General features: G+C 44.7%; 1 protein-coding gene across 1 annotated transcript in view; it reads left to right on the top strand.

Moving 5' to 3' along the window:
- The window catches only part of sh3rf3 (SH3 domain containing ring finger 3), a 72,849-nt gene extending 58,937 nt beyond the window's left edge, over positions 1-13,912 (top strand). Inside the window, exons 5-9 of the mRNA XM_045707732.2 lie at positions 38-208; positions 594-799; positions 3,200-3,534; positions 4,657-4,988; positions 13,068-13,912. Of these exons, the coding sequence (XP_045563688.1) occupies positions 38-208; positions 594-799; positions 3,200-3,534; positions 4,657-4,988; positions 13,068-13,236 (1,213 nt within the window). The 3' untranslated portion in view covers positions 13,237-13,912. The remainder of the gene's footprint in view (positions 1-37; positions 209-593; positions 800-3,199; positions 3,535-4,656; positions 4,989-13,067) is intronic.
- The last annotated feature ends 8,976 nt before the right edge of the window (positions 13,913-22,888 follow it).

Here is a 22,888-nt window from a genome sequence, read left to right as displayed (position 1 = left end):
TCATCCTGTTATCATGAATGATCTCTGTGTATCCCAGCTACCTGGCCCTGTATGCGTATAAGCCCCAGAAGGCAGATGAGTTGGAGCTGAGGAAAGGAGAGATGTACCGCGTCACAGAGAAGTGTCAGGACGGGTGGTTTAAAGGAACCTCTCTGCGCACCGCTGCTTCAGGTGTCTTCCCTGGAAACTACGTCACACCTGTGTCCAGGTGAGACACGCACGCACACACTTTCTCTCTCGCTTTCTCAGAAAAATACTCTCTCTCTTTCTCCTTTCACACACACCATCTCTCACACCCCCTTTAAAATGCATAGCTCTGTGACAGGCAGTCGATAACCAGCTATAGTGATGATAGTATCCTAGAGCTGATGTCAATGGTATCATGGTCACTATTCTTACAGGACTCACTGGAACCATTCAGGCTCTGCTCTTCTCTCTCTCTCGCTCTCTCTCTCTCCTCTCTCTCTCTCTCTCTCTCGATCTCTCTCTCTCTCTCTTTCTCTCTCGATCTCTCTCGATCTCTTTCTCTCTCTCTCTCTCTCTCTCTCTCTCTCTCTCTCTCTCTCTCTCTCTCTCGCTCTCTCTCTGTGCAGAGCTCCGTTTGCGGTGGGTGGTTCGCGCAACTCCTGTCTCTCAGGGCAGGTGGGAGGGGCGGGACAGGGGAGTAAGGCAGCCTCCCCCTCCTCCTCTCGTCCCTCACCTCCCCCTTCCTCCCCCCAGTCTGCCGCTGCTCAGCTGAAGAACTGCCTTCGCTCTGGACAACAAACAGTTAACCAGGCCCGCTCTGCCATGCAACTGGGTGAGTACACGCAAAAGTTTGAGCACACCTACTCATTCAAGGGTTTTTCTTTATTTTTACTATTTTCTACATTGTAGAATAATAGTGAAGACTTCAAAACTATGAAATAACACATATGGAATCGTGTAGTAAACAAAAAAGTGTTAAAATCAAAATCAAATCAAAATCTATTTTATATTTGAGATTCTTCAAAGTAGCCACCCTTTGGCTTGATGACAGCTTTGCACACTCTTGGCATTCTCTCAACCAGCTTCATGAGGAGGTCACCTGAAATGCATTTCAATTAACAGGTGTGCCTTGTTAAAAGTTAATTTGTGGAATTTCTTTCCTTCTTATTGCGTTTGAGCCAATCAGTTGTGTTGTGACAAGGTAGTGGTGGTATGCAGAAGATGGTGTCACACGCTGATCTGTGACACTATCATCTGTCCTTGTGATTGTCTCCACCATCCTCCAGGTTTCGCCCATCTTCCTCATTATCCCCTGTGTATTTATACCTGTGTTCTCTGTTTGTCTATTGCCATTTCGTCTTGTTTGTCAAGTCAACCAGCATTTTTGTTATCAGCTCCTGCTTTTCCCAGTCTCTCTTTTTCTCGCCCTCCTGGTTTTTGATCCTTGCCTACCTGACTCTGAGCTCGCCTGCCTGACCACTCTGCCTGCCCCTGATCCTGAGCCTGCCTGTCTATTGCCTGCCCCTGTTGGAATATTAAACCATTGTCAACTCGATGTGTCTGCATCTGGGTCTTACCTTGATTCCTGATAGATAGCCCTATTTGGTAAAAGTCCATATTATGGCAAGAACAGCTCAAATAAGCAAAGAGAAACAACAGTCCATCATTACTTTAAGACATTAAGGCAATTTAAGACTTTAAGACAATCCGGAAAGTTTAATGAACTTTGAAAGTTTCTTTAAGTGCAGTCGCAAAAACCATGAAGCTCTATGATGAAACTGGCTCTCATGAGGACCGCCAGAGGAAAGGAAGACCCAGAGTTACCTCTGCTGCAGAGGATAAGTTCATTAAAGTTACCTGCCTCAGAAATTGCAGCCCAAATAAATCCTTCACAGAGTTAAAGTAACTGACACATCTCAACAATAACTGTTCAGAGGACACTGCTTGAATCAGGCCTTCATGGTCGAATTGCTGCAAAGAAACCACTACTAAAGGACACCATTAGGAAGAAGAGACTTGCTTGGGCCAAGAAACACTAGCAATGGACATTAAACTGGTGGAAATCTGTCCTTTGATCTGATGAGTCCAAATGTAAGATTTTTGGTTCCAACCGCTGTGTCTTTGTGAGACACAGAGTAGGTGAACAGATTATCTCCGCATGTGTGGTTCCCACCGTGAAGCATGGAGGAGAACGTGTCATGGTGCGGGAGTGCTTTGCTGGTGACACTGTCTGTGATTTATTTAGAATTCAAGGCACACTTAACCAGCATGGCTACCATTGCATTCTGCAGTGATAAGCCTTCCCATCTGGTTTGTGCTTAGTGGGACTATCATTTGGGACTATCATTTGTTCACCTGGAAAAGCATTCCAGGTGAAGCTGGTTGAGAGAATTCCAAGATTGTGCAAAGCTGTCATGAAGGCAAGACTGGGTACTTTGAAGAATCTCAAATATAAAATATATTATAAAATATAGTAACTTTTTTATATTTTTGGTTACTACATGATTCCATATGTTATTTCATAGTTTTGAAGTCTTCACTATTATTTTACAATGTAGAAAATAGTAAAAATAAAGAAAAACCCTTGAATGAGTAGGTGTGTCCAAACTTTTGACTGGTGCTGTACATACACTCGCACACACAAAGATGATTCAGGTTCTAGTGCTGTACATTTTATCTCTCTCTCTTACATCTGGCCTCTCTCTCCCTCCTTGGCTCTCTCCCTCCTTCCCTCTCTCCGTCACGGAGAACATGATGGTATTTAAAGTTTCTCCTGGGAGCCTTATGAGTGCACAGTGTGGAATCGCTTCCCAGAAACACACACACACACACACACACACACACACACACACACACACACACACACACACACACACACACACACACACACACACACACACACACACACACTACACACACACACACACACACACACACACACACTTCTTCCTCAGTGACATCACTGCTGTTGTTTAGTGGAGGCGTAATAATAAAGCACAGAACTCAATCTCTCCCCACCTCCTCTCTCTCTTTCTCTTTTTCTTTCTCACTCACACAAATCAACACATCTGGTATCCATTACAAAAGAAAGTATCGCCATAGGTAGGCTATGTGAGTTCAAACTGCCAGCTCTGATGACAGCAGGAACAGGATGCAGGTGGTGTCTAGTAACAGTAAGATGCTGTGTAATACTATATAAGAGTGTGTTATAGTATGTAATGTGTTTGTTCAGTCCACAGCCCGCCCGCCAGCAGCCCAGAGCGTCCCACAGCGGCCATCTCTCCTCTCCGACATCAGAACTCCTCCCCCTCGCGCTGCGCTGGCCAATCGGCTCGCCCAATGTCCATGGTGTCCCCTGGCCCTTCCCCCCTCTCCTCCCCTGCCTCACGCCCCCTCTCCTGCCTCTCCTCCCCTCTCCTTCCCCGTTCCTCTCCCCTCTCCTGCCTTACCCCTCCCAACGCCAGTGCTGCCCTGCTCAATGGAGAATCAACCAATCCCTTCCAGCCACCCTCACCTGGCCCCTCCCACAGCAACGCCCAGGGGGCAGTCCCCCCAAAACCAGAGAAGGTGAGTCATCTAGCTGTCTCTCTTTTTCTGTCCTCTCATCTCTTCTCTCTCTCCTTGCTCCATGCTCACAACAGAGTCTGGCTCCCACATCACACTGCTTTAAAATCTTTCAACATGATGCTATAGTCAGGATATAGACAGGGATTATTAAAGGAATAGCTAGGGGAAAAGGTGTTGGGGGGGAAGTTGCTTGCACCTGGACATGGTGCAGAATCGTCCAACGACAAACAGACAGACTACCCGTGTAACAGGGCTGTCTCTGTGTTGCTCTCTTCATCTTGATGTGTATATTAAAGCTGATTCCACGGTGACAGTGATGGATGGTCGGGATGTCTGTGAGAGAGGAGCCTATCTGGCTTCACAGACACAAGATGAGACAGTTTGTGGTGATAAGATTTAATGTGAAGCTGGGCAGAGACTAAGACAAATAGACTAGGGAACGACCACGATAAACATTCTTTGGCTATGAGCTGTGATGGATCATCTATAGTATGAATTAGTCTCATAGCATTAAGCCTCCTATCTTTCCTAACCATTTTATTTCCCACATGCATTGGCTTATTATGCGTTGGAGTTGCCTGATTGAGCTGTGTGTGTCAGGGAGTTTGAGATTTGTGGTGTGCGCACGCGTGTCTTCGCGCGTGTGTGTGTTATGAGTCCTGCTGTGCCGTCACAGACGCCTCCATACTCATTATGCGCTGATAATTGGCTCACCCATCACCTCTAACACGCACACAGGCACATGATTACACACACACACACACACACACACACACACACACACACACACACACACGCACACACACACACACACACACACACACACACACAAAAACACACACACACACACCCTCAGTAAGTTCCACCTCACATACATCGAGACTAAACTATCTGTTCTCTGTATATGTGCTGCTCTCTGGTGGCGAGTCAGAGAACTACACTCAGATACTGTACTGGCAAACAGGAGGTGTCATTATTACATCAGGTAGATAGCAGTTAACTGTCTCTGAGACCAGGAGTGATACTGTCAGACAAAGAGAACAGATAGTCTTTAGATGAGTGAAAAGAACACGTCGTTTTACCATCCCCTTCTCTTCTCCGTCTCGTTCGCTCTGTCCGCAGAAAGAGAAGAAAGGAGGTCTGCTAAAGCTTCTCTCGGGAGCCGCGGCCAAGAAGAAGTCATCGCGCTCTCCCCCGTCCTCACCCCCGACCCTCCCCCTGTCGGGTGCCGTCCTCCCACATCACACCCGCTCTGGCTCCTGTCCAATGGAAGCTCAGGGGCGTGCCGGGTCTTGTCCAATTGAGAGTGAGATGGTGGGGGCCATGGGGTTAGAGCCTCTGCACAGGAAGTCAGGATCCCTCGACCTCAACTTCCCCCGGTCGGCCCCGACGCCCCGCACCGGAAACGCACTGCTGGCCCTCCGGCCTGAACCCAAACCCCTGTCCAGAGAGAGGTATACGTATACAGTATTGTGGTTACACACACTCTCATACACACACCCTGTCCAGAGAGAGGTATACATATTTTAGTATTGAGTAGTATTTATTAGGATCCCCATACATCATAAATAACACAATACATCATTACTCTGTTAAATGTATAAAATCCACAATAGCACAGCATTACAATGTGTGTGTGTGTGTAGAGTGCGTGTGTTAGAGTGTGTGTATGTGTGTTTGTCAAAAAATCGAATATAATTGTATTTGTCACATGCTTCGTAAACAACAGGTGTAAACTAACAGTGAAATGCTTACTTACAGACCCTTCCCAACAATGCAGAGAGAAAAATATAGAAATAATAGAAAAATAATAACACGAGGAATAAATACACAATGAGTCATGATAACGTGTCTATATACCGGGTACCAGTACTGAGTCCATGTTCAGGGGTACTAGGTAATGAGGTAGATGTACATATAGGTAGGGATAAAGTGACAGGCAACAGGATAGATAATAAACAGTAGCAGCAGTGTATGTGATGAGTCAAAAGAGATTAGTGCAAAAAGGGTCAATGAAGATAGTCTGGGTAGCTATTGGTTAACTATTTAACTAACTATGCTGAACAAAAATATAAACGCAACATGCAACAATTTCAAAAATGTTACTGAGTTACAGTTCATATAAGGAAATCAGTCAATTGAAATAAATCCATTAGGCCCTAATCTATGGATTTCACATGACTGGGTATACAGATATGCATCTGTTGTTCACAGATACCTTTTATAAAAAAGGTAAGGGCGTGGATCAGAAAACCAGTCAGCATCTGGTGTGACCACCATTTGCCTCATATCTCCTTCACATAGAGTTGATCAGGCTGTTGATTGTGGCCTGTGGAATGTTGTCCCACTCCTCTTCAATGGCTGTGCGAAGTTGCTGGATATTGGCGGGAACTGGAACACGCTGTCGTACACGTCAATCCAGAGCATCCCAAATATGCTCAATGAGTGACATGTCTGGTGAGTATGCAGGCCATGGAAGAACTGGGACATTTTCAGCTACCAGGAATTGTGTACAGATCCTTGCGACATGGGGCCGTGCATTATCATGCTGAAACATGAGGTGATGGCGGCGGATGAATGGCACGACAATGGGCCTCAGGATTTCGTGATATCTCTGAGAATTCAAATTGCCATCGATAAAATGCAATTGTGTTTGTTGTCCGTAGCTTATGCCTGCCCATAACATAACCCCATGAGGCACTCTGTTCACAACGTTGACATCAGAAAACCACTCGCCCACACAAAGTCCTACACTCTGTCTGCCATCTGCCCGGTACTGTTGAAACCGGGATTCATCCGTGAAGAGCACACTTCTCCAGGGTGCCAGTGGCCATCAAAGGTGAGTATTTGCCCACTGAAGTCAGTTACGACGGCGAACTGTAGTCAGGTCAAGACCCTGGTGAAGACGATGCGCATGCAGATGAGCTTCCCTGAGACGGTTCCTGACAGTTTATGCAGAAATTCTTTGGTTGTGCAAATCCACAGTTTCATCAGCTGTCCGGGTGGCTGGTCTCAGATGATCCCGCAGGTGACGAAGCCGGATGTGGAGGTCCTGGGCTGGCGTGGTTACACATGGTCTGTGGTTGTGAGGCCAGTTGGACGTACTGCCATATTCTCAAAACGTTCTCTGGTGGACGTTCCTGCAATCAGCACGCCAATTGCATCTGTGGCATTGTGCTGTATGACAAACTGCACATTTTAGAGTGGCCTTTTTTTGTCCACAGCACAAGGTTCACCTGTGTAATGATCATGCTGTTTAATCAGCTTCTTGATATGCCACACCTGTCAGGTGGATGTATTATCTTGGCAAAGGAGAAATGCTCACTAAGAGGGATGTAAACAAATTTGGGCACAAAATTTGACAGAAATAAGCTTTTTGTGCGTGTGGAAAATCTCTGGGATCTTGTCAAGGCTGTGGGTAACAGGTGAAAGGAGTCAGGCGCAGGAGAGCTGAGATGCGTGGACAAGGTATTTAATTCAAGAAAACACCAGTATAAACACAATACTAATGGTGCTGGAAAAATACCGGTACCACAAAATAAATGGGCGTAATAACAAAACCCGGTAACAATATACCAGCTGTCAGATACAGCCTTACAATAAAACAAACACGCACACAAACATGGGGGAAACCAGAGGGTTAAATAATGAACATGTAATGGGGGAATTGAAACCAGGTGTGTAAAAAACAAAGACAAAACAAATGGAAAATGAAAAGTGGATCAGTGATGGCTAGAAGGCGGGTGACGTCGACCGCCGAACGCTGCTCGAACAAGGAGAGGGACCGGCGGAAGTCGTGACAGGTCTTTTATTTCAGCTCATGAAACACAAACTTTACATGCTATGTTGTGTTTACATGTTGTGTTTATATTTTTGTTCAGTGTATTTAGCAGTCATATAGCTTGGGGGTAATTATAATAATTAGCTGGGTGCTTGCATTTGTCCGATTTCATACATGTACTATAGAGTGCATTTGGAAAGTATTCAAATTTCCAAATTTTTGTTAGGTTACAGACTTATTCGAAAATGGATTACATTGTTTTTTTTTTTAAATCTACATACACTACCCCAGAATGACAAAGCAGACAGGTTTTTAAAAATGTTTGCAAATTTATCAAATAAAAAATAAGTAAATATTACATTTACATAAATATTCAGATCCTTTACTCAGTACTTTGTTGAAGCACCTTTGGCAGCAATTACAGCCTCAAGTCTTCTTGGGTATGACACTTCAAGCTTGGTACACCTGTATTTGGGGAGTTTCTCCCATTCTTCTCTACAGATCCTCTCAAGCTCTGTCAGGTTGGATGGGAAGCGTCACTGCACAGCTATTTTCAGGTCTCTCCAGAGATGTTCAATCGGGTTCAAGTCCAGGCTCTTGCTGGGCCACTCAAGGACATTCAGAGACTTGTCCCGAAGGCACTCCACCGTTTCCTTGTTGTGTGCTTAGGGTCAATGTCCTGTTGGAAGGTGAACCTTCGACTCAGTCTGAGGTCCTGAGCACTCTTGAGCAGGTTTTCATCAAGGATCCTGACTTGTCTCCCTGTCCCTGCTGCTGAAAAACATCCCCACAGCATGATGCTGCCACCACCATGCTTCACTGTAGGGATGGTTTCAGGTTTCCTCCAGATGTGACACTTGGCATTCAGGCCAAAGAGTTCTATCTTGGTTTCATCAGACCAGAGAATCTTGTTTCTCATGGTCTGAGAGTCCTTTAGGTGCTTTTTGGCAAACTCCAAGCGGGCTGTCATGTGCCTTTTACTGAGGAGTAGCTTCCATCTGTTTTCACTTTGTCATTATGGGGTATTGTGTGTAGATTGATGAGGAAAACAATTAATTTAATCAATTTTAGAATAAGGCTGTAAAGTAACAAAATGTGGAAAGGGTCTGAATACTTTCCAAATGCACTATATATATATTATGTGAATTGGAAATTAGTTTTTTGCATATCCCACTCTCCCGAGACACCCTCAGAGAGTGGGGTCGCAGCCAGGGATCAGCCATTATTGATGGCGACCCTGGATCAATTTTGGTTAAGTGCCTTGCTCAAGGGCACATTGACAGATTTCTCACCTAGTTGTCTTGGGGATTTGAACCAGCAACCTTTAAGTTACTGGCCCAATGCTCTTAACTGCTAGACTACCTTCCACCCTAGAAGCTGTTCAGGGTCCTGTTGGTTCAAGACTTGGTGCATCGGTACCGCTTGCCGTGCAGTAGCAGAGCGAACAGTCTATGACGGGTGACTGGAGTCTTTGAAAATTTTTAGGGCCTTCCTCTGACACCGCCTGGTGTAGAGGTCCTGGATGGCAGGGAGCTCGGCCCCAGTGATGTACTGGGCCGTACTCACTACTCTCTGTAGCGCCTTGCGGTCTGATGCCAAACAGTTGCCATACCAAGCGGTGATGCAGCCAGTCAAGATGCTCTCCAATGGTGCAGCTGTAGAAATTTTTGAGGATCTGAGGGCCATGAATGTTTTCAGCCTGCTGAGGGGGAAGAGGCATTGTCGTGCCCTCTTCACAACTGTGTGTGGACATCAAGGAACTTGAAGCTCTCAACCTGTTGCACAACAGCCCTATCTATGTCAATGGGGGCCTGTTCGGCCCTCCTTTTCCTATAGTCCACAATCAGCTCCTTTGTCTTGCTCACATTGAGAGAGAGGTGGTTGTCCTGTCACCACACTGCCAGGTCTCTGACCTCCTCCCTATAGGTTGTCTCATCGTTGTCGGTGATCAGGCCTACCACTGTGGTGTCGTCAGCAAACTTAATGATGGTGTTGGAGTCGTGCTTGGCCACGCAGTCGTGGGTGAACACGGAGTACAGGAGGGGACTAAGCACGCACCCCTGAGGGGCCCCTGTGTTGAGGATCAGCGTGGCAGATGTGTTGTTGCCTACCCTTACCACCTGGGGACAGCCCATTAGGAAGTCCAGGATCCAGTTGCAGAGGCAGGTGTTTAGTCCCAGGGTCCTTAGCTTAGTGATGAGCTTTGTGGGCACTGTGGTGTTGATCGCTGAGCTGTAGTCAATGAACAGCATTATTCACATAGGTGTTCCTTTTGTCCAGGTGGGAAAGGGCAGTGTGGAGTACGATTGAGATTGCGTCATCTGTGGATCTGTTGGGGTGGTAAGCGATTTGGAGTGGGTCTAGGCTTCCTGGCATTAGAGTGTTGATGTGAGCCATGACCACCCTCTTCATAGCACTTCATGGCTACCAATGTGAGGTCTACGGGGCGGTAATTATTTAGGCAGGTTACCTTCACTTTCTTGGGCACAGGGACTATGGTGATCTGTTTTAAACATGTAGGTATTACAGACTCGGCCAGGGAGAGGTTGAACATGTCAGTGAAGACACTTGCCAGGTGGTCCGCACATGCTTTGAGTACACGTCCTGGTAATCCTTCTGGCCCTGTGGCTTTGTGAATGTTGACCTGTTTAAAGTTCTTGCTCACATCAGCTATGGAGAGCGTGAGCACACGGTCGTCCGGAACAGCTGGTGCTCTCATGCATGCTTCACTGTTGCTTGCCTCGAAGCGAGCATAAAAAGCATTTAGCTTGTCTGGTGGGCTTGTGTCACTGGGCATCCCTTTGTAGTCTGTAATAGTTTTCAAGCCCTGCCACATCCGACGAGCATCAGAGCCGGTGTAGTAGGATTCAATCTTAGTCCTGTATTGACACTTTGCCTGTTTGTTGGTTTGTTTGAGGACATTGCAGGATTTCTTATAAGCGTCCGGATTAGTGTCCCTGTCCTTGAAAGCGGCAGCTCTAGCCTTTAGCTCGGTGCGGATGTTGCCTGTAATCCATGGCTTCTGGTTAGATTTGCCAAATGGAGGGAGAGGGAGAGCTTTGTATACATCTCTGTGTGTGGAGTAAAGGTGATCTAGAGTTTTTTTTCCCTCTGGTGTCACATGTGATATGTTGGTAGTAGTTTGCCTGCATTAAAGTCCTCGGCCACTAGGAGCACCGCTTCTGGATGAGCATTTTCTTGTTTGCTTATGGCCTTTTACAGCTCGTTGAGTTTGGTCTTAGTGCCAGCATCGGTTTGTGGTGGTAAATAGATGGCTACGAATAATATAGATGAGAACTCTCTTGGTAGATGGTGTGGTCTACAGCTTATCATGTAGTATTCAACCTCAGGCGAGCAATACCTCGAGACTTCTTTAATATTAGACATCGCGTACCAGCAGTTATTGACAAATAGGCACACACCCCCGCCCCTCGTCTTACCAGGCGTAGCTGCTCTGTCCTGCCGAAACACGTCGAAGCTAGCCAACTCTATATTATCCGTGTCGTCGTTCAGTCTCTGTGAAACATAAGATATTAGAGTTTTTAATGTCCCGTTGGTAGGATAGTCTCAATCATAGATCGTCCTGTTTGTTTTCCAATGTTTGCACGTTAGCCAATAATACAGAGGGTAATGGTGGTTTACCTACTCGTCGGCAAATTCATACAAGGCACCCTGCCCTCCTCCCCCTTTTTCTCTTTCTTTTCTTCACGCTTATGACGGGATTTGGGCCTTGTCTCAACAAAGCAGTTCAACCTTCGTGTCGGACTCATTAAAGAAAAAATCTTCATCCAGTTCGAGGTGAGTAATCGCTGTTCTGATGTCCAGATGTTATTTTCGGTCATAAGAGACGGTAGCAGCAACACTATGTACAATATTAGTTACAAACAATGCGAGAAAAAAAACTAACAAAATAGCAAAGTTGGATTGGAGCCCGTAAAACAGCAGCCATCCCCTCTGGCGCCATTAGAATCTCAATAAACTTATTCATGAAGCCAGTGATTGAGGTAGTAAACTCCTCAATGCCATCGGATTAATCCCGTAACATATTCCAGTCTGCTAGTGAAACAGTCCTATAGCTTAGCATCCGTGTCATCGGACTACTTATAGTATCTAATATAATAATAATATATGTGTCACGCCCTGACCTGAGAGAGAGGGTTTGTTTCTCTATGTGGTTAGGTCAGGGTGTGGGGTGGGCATTCTATGTTTTGTATTTCTTTGTGTTGGGCCGAGTATGGTTCCTAACCAGATGCAGCTGTCTATCGTTGTCTCTGATTAGGAACCATACTTAGGCAGCCTTTTTTCCACCTGTGTTTGTGGGATCTTGTTTTTGTATTGCTGTGAGTAGCCTGCAAAACTTTTCGTTCGTTGTGTTGTTTATTGTTTTCGTTTTTGCTGGTTCACCGTTAAATAAAATATGATGAACCGAACACACGCTGCGCCTTGGTCTACCTTTAACGACGGACGTTACAATATGCCATTTAGCAGACACTTTTATCCAAAGCGACTTACAGTCATGCATATATTTTACTCATGGGTCGTCCTGGGAATCAACCCCATATCCTGGCACTGCACGCACCATTTTCTACCACCTGAGGACCACTTCCGTATTGAGCATGTCACTGGTACTTCCTTATTGAGTTTTTGCTTGTAAGCAGGAATAAGGAGGATTGAGTTATGGTCAGATTTGCCAAATGGAGGGCGAGGCGGAACTTTTTATTGCATATTTGTATGAAGTAAAGGTGAGCTAGAGTTTCTTCGCCTCTAGTTGCACAGGTGACATGCTGGTAGAAATTAGGTTAAACAGATTTCAGTTTTTCTGCGTTAAATTCACCGGCCACGAAGAGCTTGTTTGCAGTTCGTTGAGTGTGGTCTTAGTGCCAGCATCGGTTTGTGGTGGTAAATAGACAGCTATGAAAAATATAGATGAAAACTCTCTTGGTAAATAGTGTGGTCGACAGTTTATCATGAGGTGTTCTAATTCAGGCAAGCAGAACTTTGAGGCTTCCTTCATATAAGAGATTGTGCACAAGTTCTTGTTAACAAAGAGACACAAACCATGTGGCCATGTCAGTTTACAATCTAGGGTTACACCAATATATACTGTGTTACAACAAATATACTGTGTTACAACAAATATACTGTGTTTACACACACTCTCATACACACACCTTGAAACATACACTAGTCTACGTCACGGCAGCACAAAAAAGAACTGAGCCTCTGATCATCACTCTTCTCCTATCCCCATCGCTGTGTGTCAGAGATAATAGTGCCCTCCAGCACACGCACACGCAAGCAAGCGCAAGCACGCGCAAGTACTAGCGCGCACACAGAAACACACACACACACACACACACATACGCACACACACACACAGACACACACACACACTCACAGCTTGGAGCTTGATACTAGCTGTAGGTTATCAGTCCTTCAGCGGTCACTGTGAGCTATAGCTTCTCTGGTTTACACAGACATGTATTTTTTCTCTGAGAGCAGCCGCTTCACACACACACACACACACACACACACACACACACACACACACACACACACACACACACACACACACACACACTACTCCAAAGTGTCAAGCACTTTGTGAGCCGTTTATGTACAAAACTGCTGAATGATGTTGACCTGAGTAGCTGCATATATCAACTCTTACTGTGTGTGTGTGTTTTGGCGTGTGTGTGTGTGTCTTAATATGAGTTACAGTGCATCATTATTCATAACTCTCCCTCCCTAGGTATCGTGTGGTGGTGCCCTACCCCCCTCAGAGCGAGGCAGAGATCGAGCTGAGAGAGGGAGATGTGGTGTTTGTTCATAAGAAGAGAGAAGATGGCTGGTACAAAGGCACTCTGCAGAGGACTGGACGCACTGGGCTCTTCCCCGGCAGCTTCGTAGAAATCTTCTGAACAGGATCGCTACACACACACACACACACACACACACACACATACACACAGAGCATACAGTTGAAGTCGGAAGTTTACATACACTTAGGTTGGAGTCATTAAAACTTGTTTTTCAACCACTCCACAAATGTATTGTTAACCTCTCTAGGGTAGGTGGCACCAAATCGTCCCACCTACGTAACAGCCAGTGTAATCCCGTGGCGCGTTATTCAAAAACCTCAAAAACCTCATATGACTATTTTACACCATTTTAAAGACAAGACTCTCGTTAATCTAACCACACTGTCCGATTTCAAAAAGGCTTTACAACGAAAGCAAAACATTAGATTATGTCAGCAGAGTACCCAGCCAGAAATAATCAGACACCCATTTTTCAAGCTAGCATATAATGTCACATAAACCCAAACCACAGCTAAATGCAGCACTAACCTTTGATGATCTTCATCAGATGACAACTCTAGGACATTATGTTATACAATACATGCATGTTTTGTTCAATCAAGTTCATATTTATATCAAAAACCAGCTTTTTACATTAGCATGTGACTAGCATGTGACTAGCATTCCCACCGAACACTGCCGGTGAATTTACTAAATTACTCACGATAAACGTTCACAAAAAGCATAACAATTATTTTAAGAATTATAGATACAGAACTCCTCTATGCACTCAATATGTCCGATTTTAAAATAGCTTTTCGGTGAAAGCACATTTTGCAATATTCTCAGTAGATAGCCCGGCATCACAGGGCTAGCTATTTAGACACCCAGCAAGTTTAGCACTCACCAAAGTCAGATTTACTATAAGAAAAATGTTATTACCTTTGCTGTCTTCGTCAGAATGCACTCCCAGGACTTCTACTTCAATAACAAATGTTGGTTTGGTTCAAAATAATCCATAGTTATATCCAAACAGCGGCGTTTTGTTCGTGCGTTCAAGACACTATCCGAAAGGGTAAATAAGGGTGACGAGCATGGCGCAATTCGTGACAAAAAAAATTCTAAATATTCCATTACCGTACTTCAAAGCATGTCAACCGCTGTTTAAAATCAATTTTTATGCCATTTTTCTCATAAAAAAGCGATAATATTCCGACCGGGAATCTGCGTTTAGGTAAACAGACGAAAGAAAATAAAGCATGGGGTCGACTCGGGCACGCGCCTAAGCCCATAGTACTCTGGTCGGCCACTTGCCAAAAGCGATAATGTGTTTCAGCCAGAGGCTGCCTCGATATCGTTCAGCTTTTTCCCGGGCTCTGAGAGCCTATGGGAGCCGTAGGAAGTGTCACGTTAGAGCAAAGATCCTCAGTCTTCAATAAAAAGAGCCAAGATGAAACTCAACTTGTCAGACAGGCCACTTCCTGCATGGAATCTTCTCAGGTTTTGGCCTGCCATTTCAAATTTCAAATCAAATTTATTTTTATATAGCCCTTCGTACATCAGCTGATATTCTCAAAGTGCTGTACAGAAACCCAGCCTAAAACCCCAAACAGCAAGCAAAGCATGTGAAAGAAGCACGGTGGCTAGGAAAAACTCCCTAGGAAAAACTCCCTAGAAAGGCCAAAAACCTAGGAAGAAACCTAGAGAGGAACCAGGCTATGAGGGGTGGCCAGTCCTCTTCTGGCTGTGCAGGGTGGATATTATAACAGAACATGGTCAAAATGTTAAAATGTTAAAATGTTCATAAATGACCAGCATGGTCAAATAATAATAATCATAGTAGTTGTCGAGGGTGCAACAAGCACGTCCGGTGAACAGGTCAGGGTTCCATAGCCGCAGGCAGAACAGTTGAAACTGGAGCAGCAGCACGGCCAGGTGGACTGGGGACAGCAAGGAGTCATCATACCAGGTAGTCCTGAGGCATGGTCCTAGGGCTCAGGTCCTCCGAGAGAAAGACAGAACGAGAGAAAGAGAGAATTAGAGAGAGCATATTTAAATACACACAGGACACCGGATAAGACAAGAGAAATACTCCAGATGTAACAGACTGACCCTAGCCCCCCGACACATAAACTACTGCAGCATAAATACTGGAGGCTGAGACAGGAGGGATCAGAAGACACTGTGGCCCCATCCGATGATACCCCCGGACAGGGCCAAACAGGCAGGATATAACCCCACCCACTTTGCCAAAGCACAGCCCCCACACCACTAGAGGGATGTCTCCAACCACCAACTTACCGTCCTAAGACAAGGCCGAGTATAGCCCACAACGATCTCCGCCATGGCACAACCCAAGGGGGGGGCGCCAACCCAGACAGGAAGACCACGTCAGTGACTCAACCCACTCAAGTGACGCACCCCTCCCATGGACGGCATGGAAGAACACCAGTAGGCCAGTGACTCAGCCCCTGTAAAAGGGTTAGAGGCAGAGAATCCCAGTGGAAAGAGGGGAACCGGCAAGGCAGAGACAGCAAGGGCGGTTCGTTGCTCCAGCCTTTCCGTTCACCTTCACACTCCTGGGCCAGACTATACTTAATCATAGGACCTACTGAAGAGATAAGTCTTCAGTAAAGACTTAAAAGTTGAGACTGAGTCTGCGTCTCTCACATTGGTAGGCAGACCATTCCATAAAAATGGAGCTCTATAGGAGAAAGCCCTCTCTCCAGCCGTTTGCTTAGAAATTCTAGGGACAATTAGGAGGCCTGCGTCTTGTGACCGTAGCGTACGTGTAGGTATGTACGGCAGGACCAAATCGGAAAGATAGGTAGGAGCAAGCCCATGTAATGCTTTGTAGGTTAGCAGTAAAACCTTGAAATCAGCCCTTGCCTTAACAGGAAGCCAGTGTAGGGAGGCTAGCACTGGAGTAATATGATCAAATTTTTTGGTTCTAGTCAGGATTCTAGCAGCCGTATTTAGCACTAACTGAAGTTTATTTAGTGCTTTATCCGGGTAGCCGGAAAGTAGAGCATTGCAGTAGTCCAGCCTAGAAGTAACAAAAGCATGGATTAATTTTTCTGCGTCATTTTTGGACAGAAAATTTCTGATTTTTGCAATGTTACGTAGTTCTGTTATACTCACAGACACCATTCAAACAGTTTTAGAAACTTTAGGGTGTTTTCTATCCAAAGCCAATAATTATATGCATATTCTAGTTACTGGGCAGGAGTAGTAACCAGATTAAATCGGGTACGTTTTTTATCCGGCCGTGTCAATACTGCCCCCTATCCCTAACAGGTTAACAAACTATAGTTTTGGCAAGTCGGTTAGGACATCTACTTTGTGCATGACACGTGTCATTTTTCCAACAATTGTTTGCAGACAGATTATTTCATTTATAATTCACTGTATCACAATACCAGTGGGTCAGAAGATTACATACACTAAGTTGACTGTGCCTAAAAACAGATTGGAAAATTCCAGAAAATGATGTCATTGCTTTAGAAGCTTCTGATAGGCTAATTGACATAATTTGAGTCAATTGGAGGTGTACCTGTGGATGTATTTCAAGGCCTACCTTCAAACTCAGTGCCTCTTTGCTTGACATCATGGGAAAATCAACAGAAATCAGCCAAGACCTCAGAAAATAAATTGTTGACCTCCACAAGTCTGGTTCATCCTTGGGAGCAATTTCCAAATGCCTGAAGGTACCGCGTTCATCTGTACAAACAATAGTACGCAAGTATAAACACCATGGGACCACGCAACAGTCATACCGCTGAGGAAGAAGACGCGTTCTGTCTCCTAGAGATGAACATACTTTTGTGCGAAAAGTGCAAATCAATCCCAGAACAACTGCAAAGGACCTTGTGATGATGCTGGAGGAAACAGGTACAAAAGTATCTATATCCACAGTAAAACGAGTCCTATATCAACATAACCTGAAAGGCCACACAGCAAGGAAGAAGCCACTGCTCCAAAACCTCCATAAAAATGCCAGACTACCGTTTGCAACTGTACATGGGGACAAAGATCGTAGTTTTTGGAGAAATGTCCTCTGGTCTGATGAAACAAAAATATAACTGTTTGGCCATAATGACCATCGTTATATTTGGAGGAAAAAGGGGGAGGCTTGCAAGCCGAAGAACACCATCCCAACCGTGAAGCACGGTGGTGGCAGTATCATGTTGTGGGGGTGCTTTTGCTGCAGAAGGGACTGGTGCACTTTCCAAAATAGATGGCATCATGAGGGAGGAAAATTAGGTGGATATATTGAAGCAACATCTCAAGACATCAGTCAGGAAGTTAAAGCTTGGTCGCAAATGGGTCTTCCAAATGGACAATGACCCCAAGCATACTTCCAAAGTTGTGTCAAAATGGCTTAAGGACAACAAAGTCAAGGTATTGGAGTGGCCATCACAAAGCCCTGACCTCAACCCTATAGAAAATATGTGGGCAGAACTGAAAAAGCGTGTGCGAACAAGGAGGCCTACAAACCTGTCTCAGTTACACCAGCTCTGTCAGGAGGAATGGGCCAAAATTCACCCAACTTATTGTGGGAAGCTTGTGGAAGGCTACCTAAAACATTTGACCCTAGTTAAAGAATTTAAAGGCAATGCTACCAAATACTAATTGAGTGTATGTAAACTTCTGACCCACTGGGAATGTGATGAAAGAAATAAAAGCTGAAATAAATCATTCTCTCTACTATTATTCTGACATTTCACATTTTTAATATAAAGTGGTGATCCTAAGTGACCTAAAACAGGGAATTTTTACTAGGATTAAATGTCAGGGATTGTGAAAAACTGAGTTTAAATGTATTTGGCTAAGGTGTATGTAAACTTCTGACATCAACTGTATGTTTTACTATCCTTGTGGGGACCTAAAATTGATTTCCATTCAAAATCCTACTTCCCCTAAACCTATTTTCCCTAACCCTAACACTAAACCTAACCCTTACCCTAACCTTAACCCCTAATCCTTAACTCTAATTCAAACCCTAACCCTAATTGTAACCCTAACCCTAAACCTAACCTCTATGCCTAAAATAGCCTTTGTCCTCATAAGGACCTGGGAAATGTCCCCATGGGGGATAATTTTCCTTTTTTTACTATCCTTGTGAGGATTTCCAGTACCCACAAGGATAGTAATACCCACACACACACAACACAACACACACCGCCACCCCAGCTCCAACCAGCCTCATAGGAGCAGGGGCCTTTATCCACGCAGGCACTCCCAGGACAGCTATAGGAGGGGTCCTTCATCAACCTCATCAATGACTTATGATGTTGACATCATCAGGCGGTGCATAGTATTTTTCTACTGCTTCAGTGTGTGTATGCTCTAAACATGAGTGTCCATATGAATGTGTGGTATGGCTAGAGACAGGCCGGACTGGTTACAGAAGCACCTAAAGACCCTGGCTTACCTGATACTTGTTCCTTCTGGTGTGTGTGTGTGTGTGTGTGTGTGTGTGTGTGTGTGTGTGTTTGTGTGTGTGTGTGTGTGTGTGTGTGTGTGTGTGTGTGTGTGTGTGTGTGTGTGTGTGTGTGTGTGTGTGTGTGTGTGTGTGTGTGTGTGTGCAGTGTGTGTGTGCGTGCGTGTGTGCGCATGTGTGAGTGCATGCGCGTGTGACCAGCAGTGGTTAATACCAGCCATGTGGCAGCTCAACAACGGGACAGAAAGCACACCAACGGTCTCAAATGGTCTTAAACATACCTCACGTCTGGCAAGCTACATCAAACGTCCTATTTCACTGGCTTATCACACAACAGTACTCCTCTTTCATTGGCTAAGCACACAATGGTGGTCCTTTTTTATTGGCTAAGCACACAGCAGTATTCCTCTCTCATTGGTTAAGCACACAACAGTGGTCCACTCCTATCTATGCACACAACTACTGTCTCATTGACTCAGCACAAAACAACTGTTCAACAACAGAAGTAGGATCAACTGGTTTATAAGAGTAAAGCACATAAGTCTACAGGTCAGGAAGACATAGTGAAACAGAAGCACAGAGTTAGGAAGGCCAGAACAAGTTGGCTACAGCACAGATGAGACTAGATCTACAATAGACAGACAGCACACTCCATCTCAGCACAAAGCACACCCTTGTGTGTGTGAGACCATCTGGTTCTGATTCGAGTAACAGCAGCAGGGGAGTCTGGGTAATCCCTGAGTTGGGTGACAGACAGATGACTTTAAACACCCAGAGATTCAGAGGAGATTAGAGTCTTTCCATCAAGCCCTGATACATACACATACACACCAACACACACACTGTGACGTGAAAGGACTGGATGGGTCCCAGTCTCTCCCCTCCTCCTCAGAGAGAGAGAGAGAGAGAGAATAGAGTGAAACCCGGTCCAGAAGCAACCCTTAGCCCCAGATGAACCAGCTGTAACCCTGTTTCTACTGAACCCAAAATGCCAGCCTGTTTGTCTGTTTCTACTATTTGTCTATGGAGCTAAATCACCTCCTTGTTGGAGATGCAGCACTTCCACATGATTCAGTCACCACACATCTCCCATCTTGCTATTCCTGCTCCCCAGTGTTCCCATGAGTCAGTGTGTTCAGGTCAACTGTCTTTCTGGTTTGTCTGATAAAACATTACAGATTGTCTGGTGTGAGTGCTGTACCACTGACAAGACTTTACAGATTGTCTGGTGTGAGTACTGTACCACTGACAAGACTTTACAGATTGTCTGGTGTGAGTGCTGTACCACTGACAAGACTTTACAGATTGTCTGGTGTGGGTACTGTACCACTGACAAGACTTTACAGATTGTCTGGTGTGAGTACTGTACCACTGACAAGACTTTACAGATTGTCTGGTGTGAGTGCAGTACCACTGACAAGACTTTACAGATTGTCTGGTGTGAGTACTGTACCACTGACAAGACTTTACAGATTGTCTGGTGTGAGTGCAGTACCACTGACAAGACTTTACAGATTGTCTGGTGTGAGTACTGTGCCAATGACAAGACTTTACAGATTGTCTGGTGTGAGTACTGTACCACTGACAAGACTTTACAGATTGTCTGGTGTGAGTACTGTACCACTGACAAGACTTTACAGATTGTCTGGTGTGAGTACTGTGCCACTGACTTCTCATGCTGAATCTAATGCTGTCTAACTATGAGAGAAGTGTTACAAGAGAAGTGTTACATTACTGCAACAGAAAATAAAGAATATATATATATATATATATTTATACAGTACCAGTCAAAAGTTTGGACACACCTACTCATTCAAGGGTTTTTCTTTATTTGTACTAATTTCTACATTGTAGAATAATAGTGAAGACATCAAAACTATGAAATAACACATATGGAATCATGTAGTAACCCAAAAAGTGTTAAACAAATCAAAATATATTTTATATTTTACATTCTTCAGAGTAGCCACCCTTTGCCTTGATGACAGCTTTGCACACTCTTGGCATTCTCTCAACCAGCTTCACCTGGAATACTTTTCCAACAGTCTTGAAGGAGTTCCCACATATGCTGAGCACTTGTTGGCTGGTTTTCCTACACTCTGCGGTCCAACTCATCCCAAACCATCTCAATTGGGTTGAGGTCGGGTGATTGTGGAGGCAAGGTCATCTGATGCAGCACTCCATCACTCTCCTTCTTGGTCAAATAGCCCTTACACAGCCTGGAGGTGTGTTTTGGGTCATTTTCCTGTTGAAAAACAAATGATAGTCCCACTAAGCACAAAACAGATGGGATGGCGTATCGCTGCAGAATGCTGTGGTAGCCATGCTGGTTCAGTGTGCCTTCAATTCTAAATAAATCACCAACAGTGTCACCAGCAAAGCACCCCCATCACACCTCCTCCTCCATGCTTCACAGTGGGAACCACACATGTGGAGATCAGCAGTCTCCTCTGAACAGTTGATGTTAAGATGTGTCTTACTTGAATTCTGTGAAGCATTTATTTGGGCTGCAATTTCTGAGGCTGGTAACACTCAGATGAACGTATCCTTTGCAGCAGAGGTAACTTTGGGTCTTCCTTTCCTGTGGCGGTCCTCATGAGAGACAGTTTCATCATAGCCCTTGACAGTTTTTGAGACTACACTTGAAGAAACTTTCAAAGTTCTTGAAATGTTTCCAAATTGACTGACCATGTCTTAAAAGTAATGATATTTGAGCTGTTCTTGCCATAATATAGACTTGGTCTTTTACCAAATTGGGCTATTTTCTGTATACCACCCCCTATCTTGTCACCACACACCGCATTAAGAAGGAAAACATTTCCACAAATTAACTTTTAACAAGACACACCTGTTAATTGAAATGCATTCCAGGTGACTACCTCATGATTCTGGTTGAGAGAATGCTATGAGTGTGCAAAGCTGTCATCAAGGCAAAGGGTGTCTACTTTGAAGAATGTGAAATATAAAATATATTTTGATTTGTTTAACACTTTTTTGGTTACTACATGATTCCATATGTGTTATTTCATAGTGTTGATGTCTTCACTATTATTCTACAATGTAGAAAATAGTAAAAATAAAGAAAATTCCTTGAATGAGTAGCTGTGTCTAAACTTTTGACTCATACTGTATATTGTCCAGATTATTTATATTTCATGGGTGCCAGAGTTGCCCTCCGCTGGTGACCAGCGTTCTACCATGTGATCATGTGATCATTAAACATTGTCTCGTAATGATGACCTCGTGGTTTGGTTTTTCATGTCAAGTGCATTTTTGCAATAAATGCCTTTGTTTTAATACAACCTGTCTCGCCTCGTGCCTGATGACAAACATGCTATCTCAATACTGCCTCCCCTCCTCTCCATCACTTCCCTCTCCTCTTCTTTCCTCCCTCTCTCTGTCCCAGTGGAGGTGGGTGACAGCAAGGCTGTCAGGAATAATCACCTCACACCTATTTGCATTTAGAGTGAAGCTATGGCCTGGCTGACACACATTGCTATATAGGTGGAGAGGTGTGTGTGACACTGTGTGTATGTGTGTCATCACAGGGTAGAGAGGTGTGTGTGTGTTTAGGAAACTGGGCTGTAAGGACACTGATCACCATTCTAGTCAACACTTCTCTGATGCCAACAGCACTTCAGCATGCCAGATTCTGTGTTGGTGTGTTTCTATTCAGGATACAGTGAAAGTCACCCCGACCCAGATATCCCATCCTCCTCAACACGGTCAACCCAGCCCACTACCCACTCCAACCCACACATATGCTTCAACCAGTTTCCACACACACACACACACACACACACACACACACACACACACACACCCACACACACACACACACACACACACACACACACACACACCACACACACACACACACACACACACACACACACACAAACACCCCTGGTCCAGCACAAGATAGGTTTGACCTCGTTCAGTCCCTCACCAAGCCTAAAACCTCTATATACACAGCTCAGCTGCTGCAGATACTGTATTTATGTAGATTCCACAGCATCAACTGGCCACATTCCAGACCCGTGTGTGTGGCAGTGAGCCAGGCAGCACAGCAGGGTGTCAGGAGAAGGTGAGAAGGGCATAGAGCATCATGAAGGGAACACTGAAGATCATAGATCATCTCAGTAGGGCAGTAAACACCCTTTAAATAGTCTACAGACCACCAGAAATATAGCTGAAAACAATAAAGCATACATTCTTGAGAGATTGATGAAAATAACTAGTTTTCTTTGTTGTTATTCTGAGTGTTCTATAGGTCGTTATTGATATATCAATTATATAATGAGGATGAGAAATACTTTTGAAGGAGAA

Source organism: Salmo salar, chromosome 25, assembly GCF_965601325.2.
Source record: "Salmo salar chromosome 25, fSalSal1, whole genome shotgun sequence".
NCBI classification, from domain to species: Eukaryota; Metazoa; Chordata; class Actinopteri; order Salmoniformes; family Salmonidae; genus Salmo; species Salmo salar.
The sequence above is the reverse complement of the archived record's forward strand: the minus strand, read 5'-3'. Positions and strand labels throughout refer to the sequence as shown.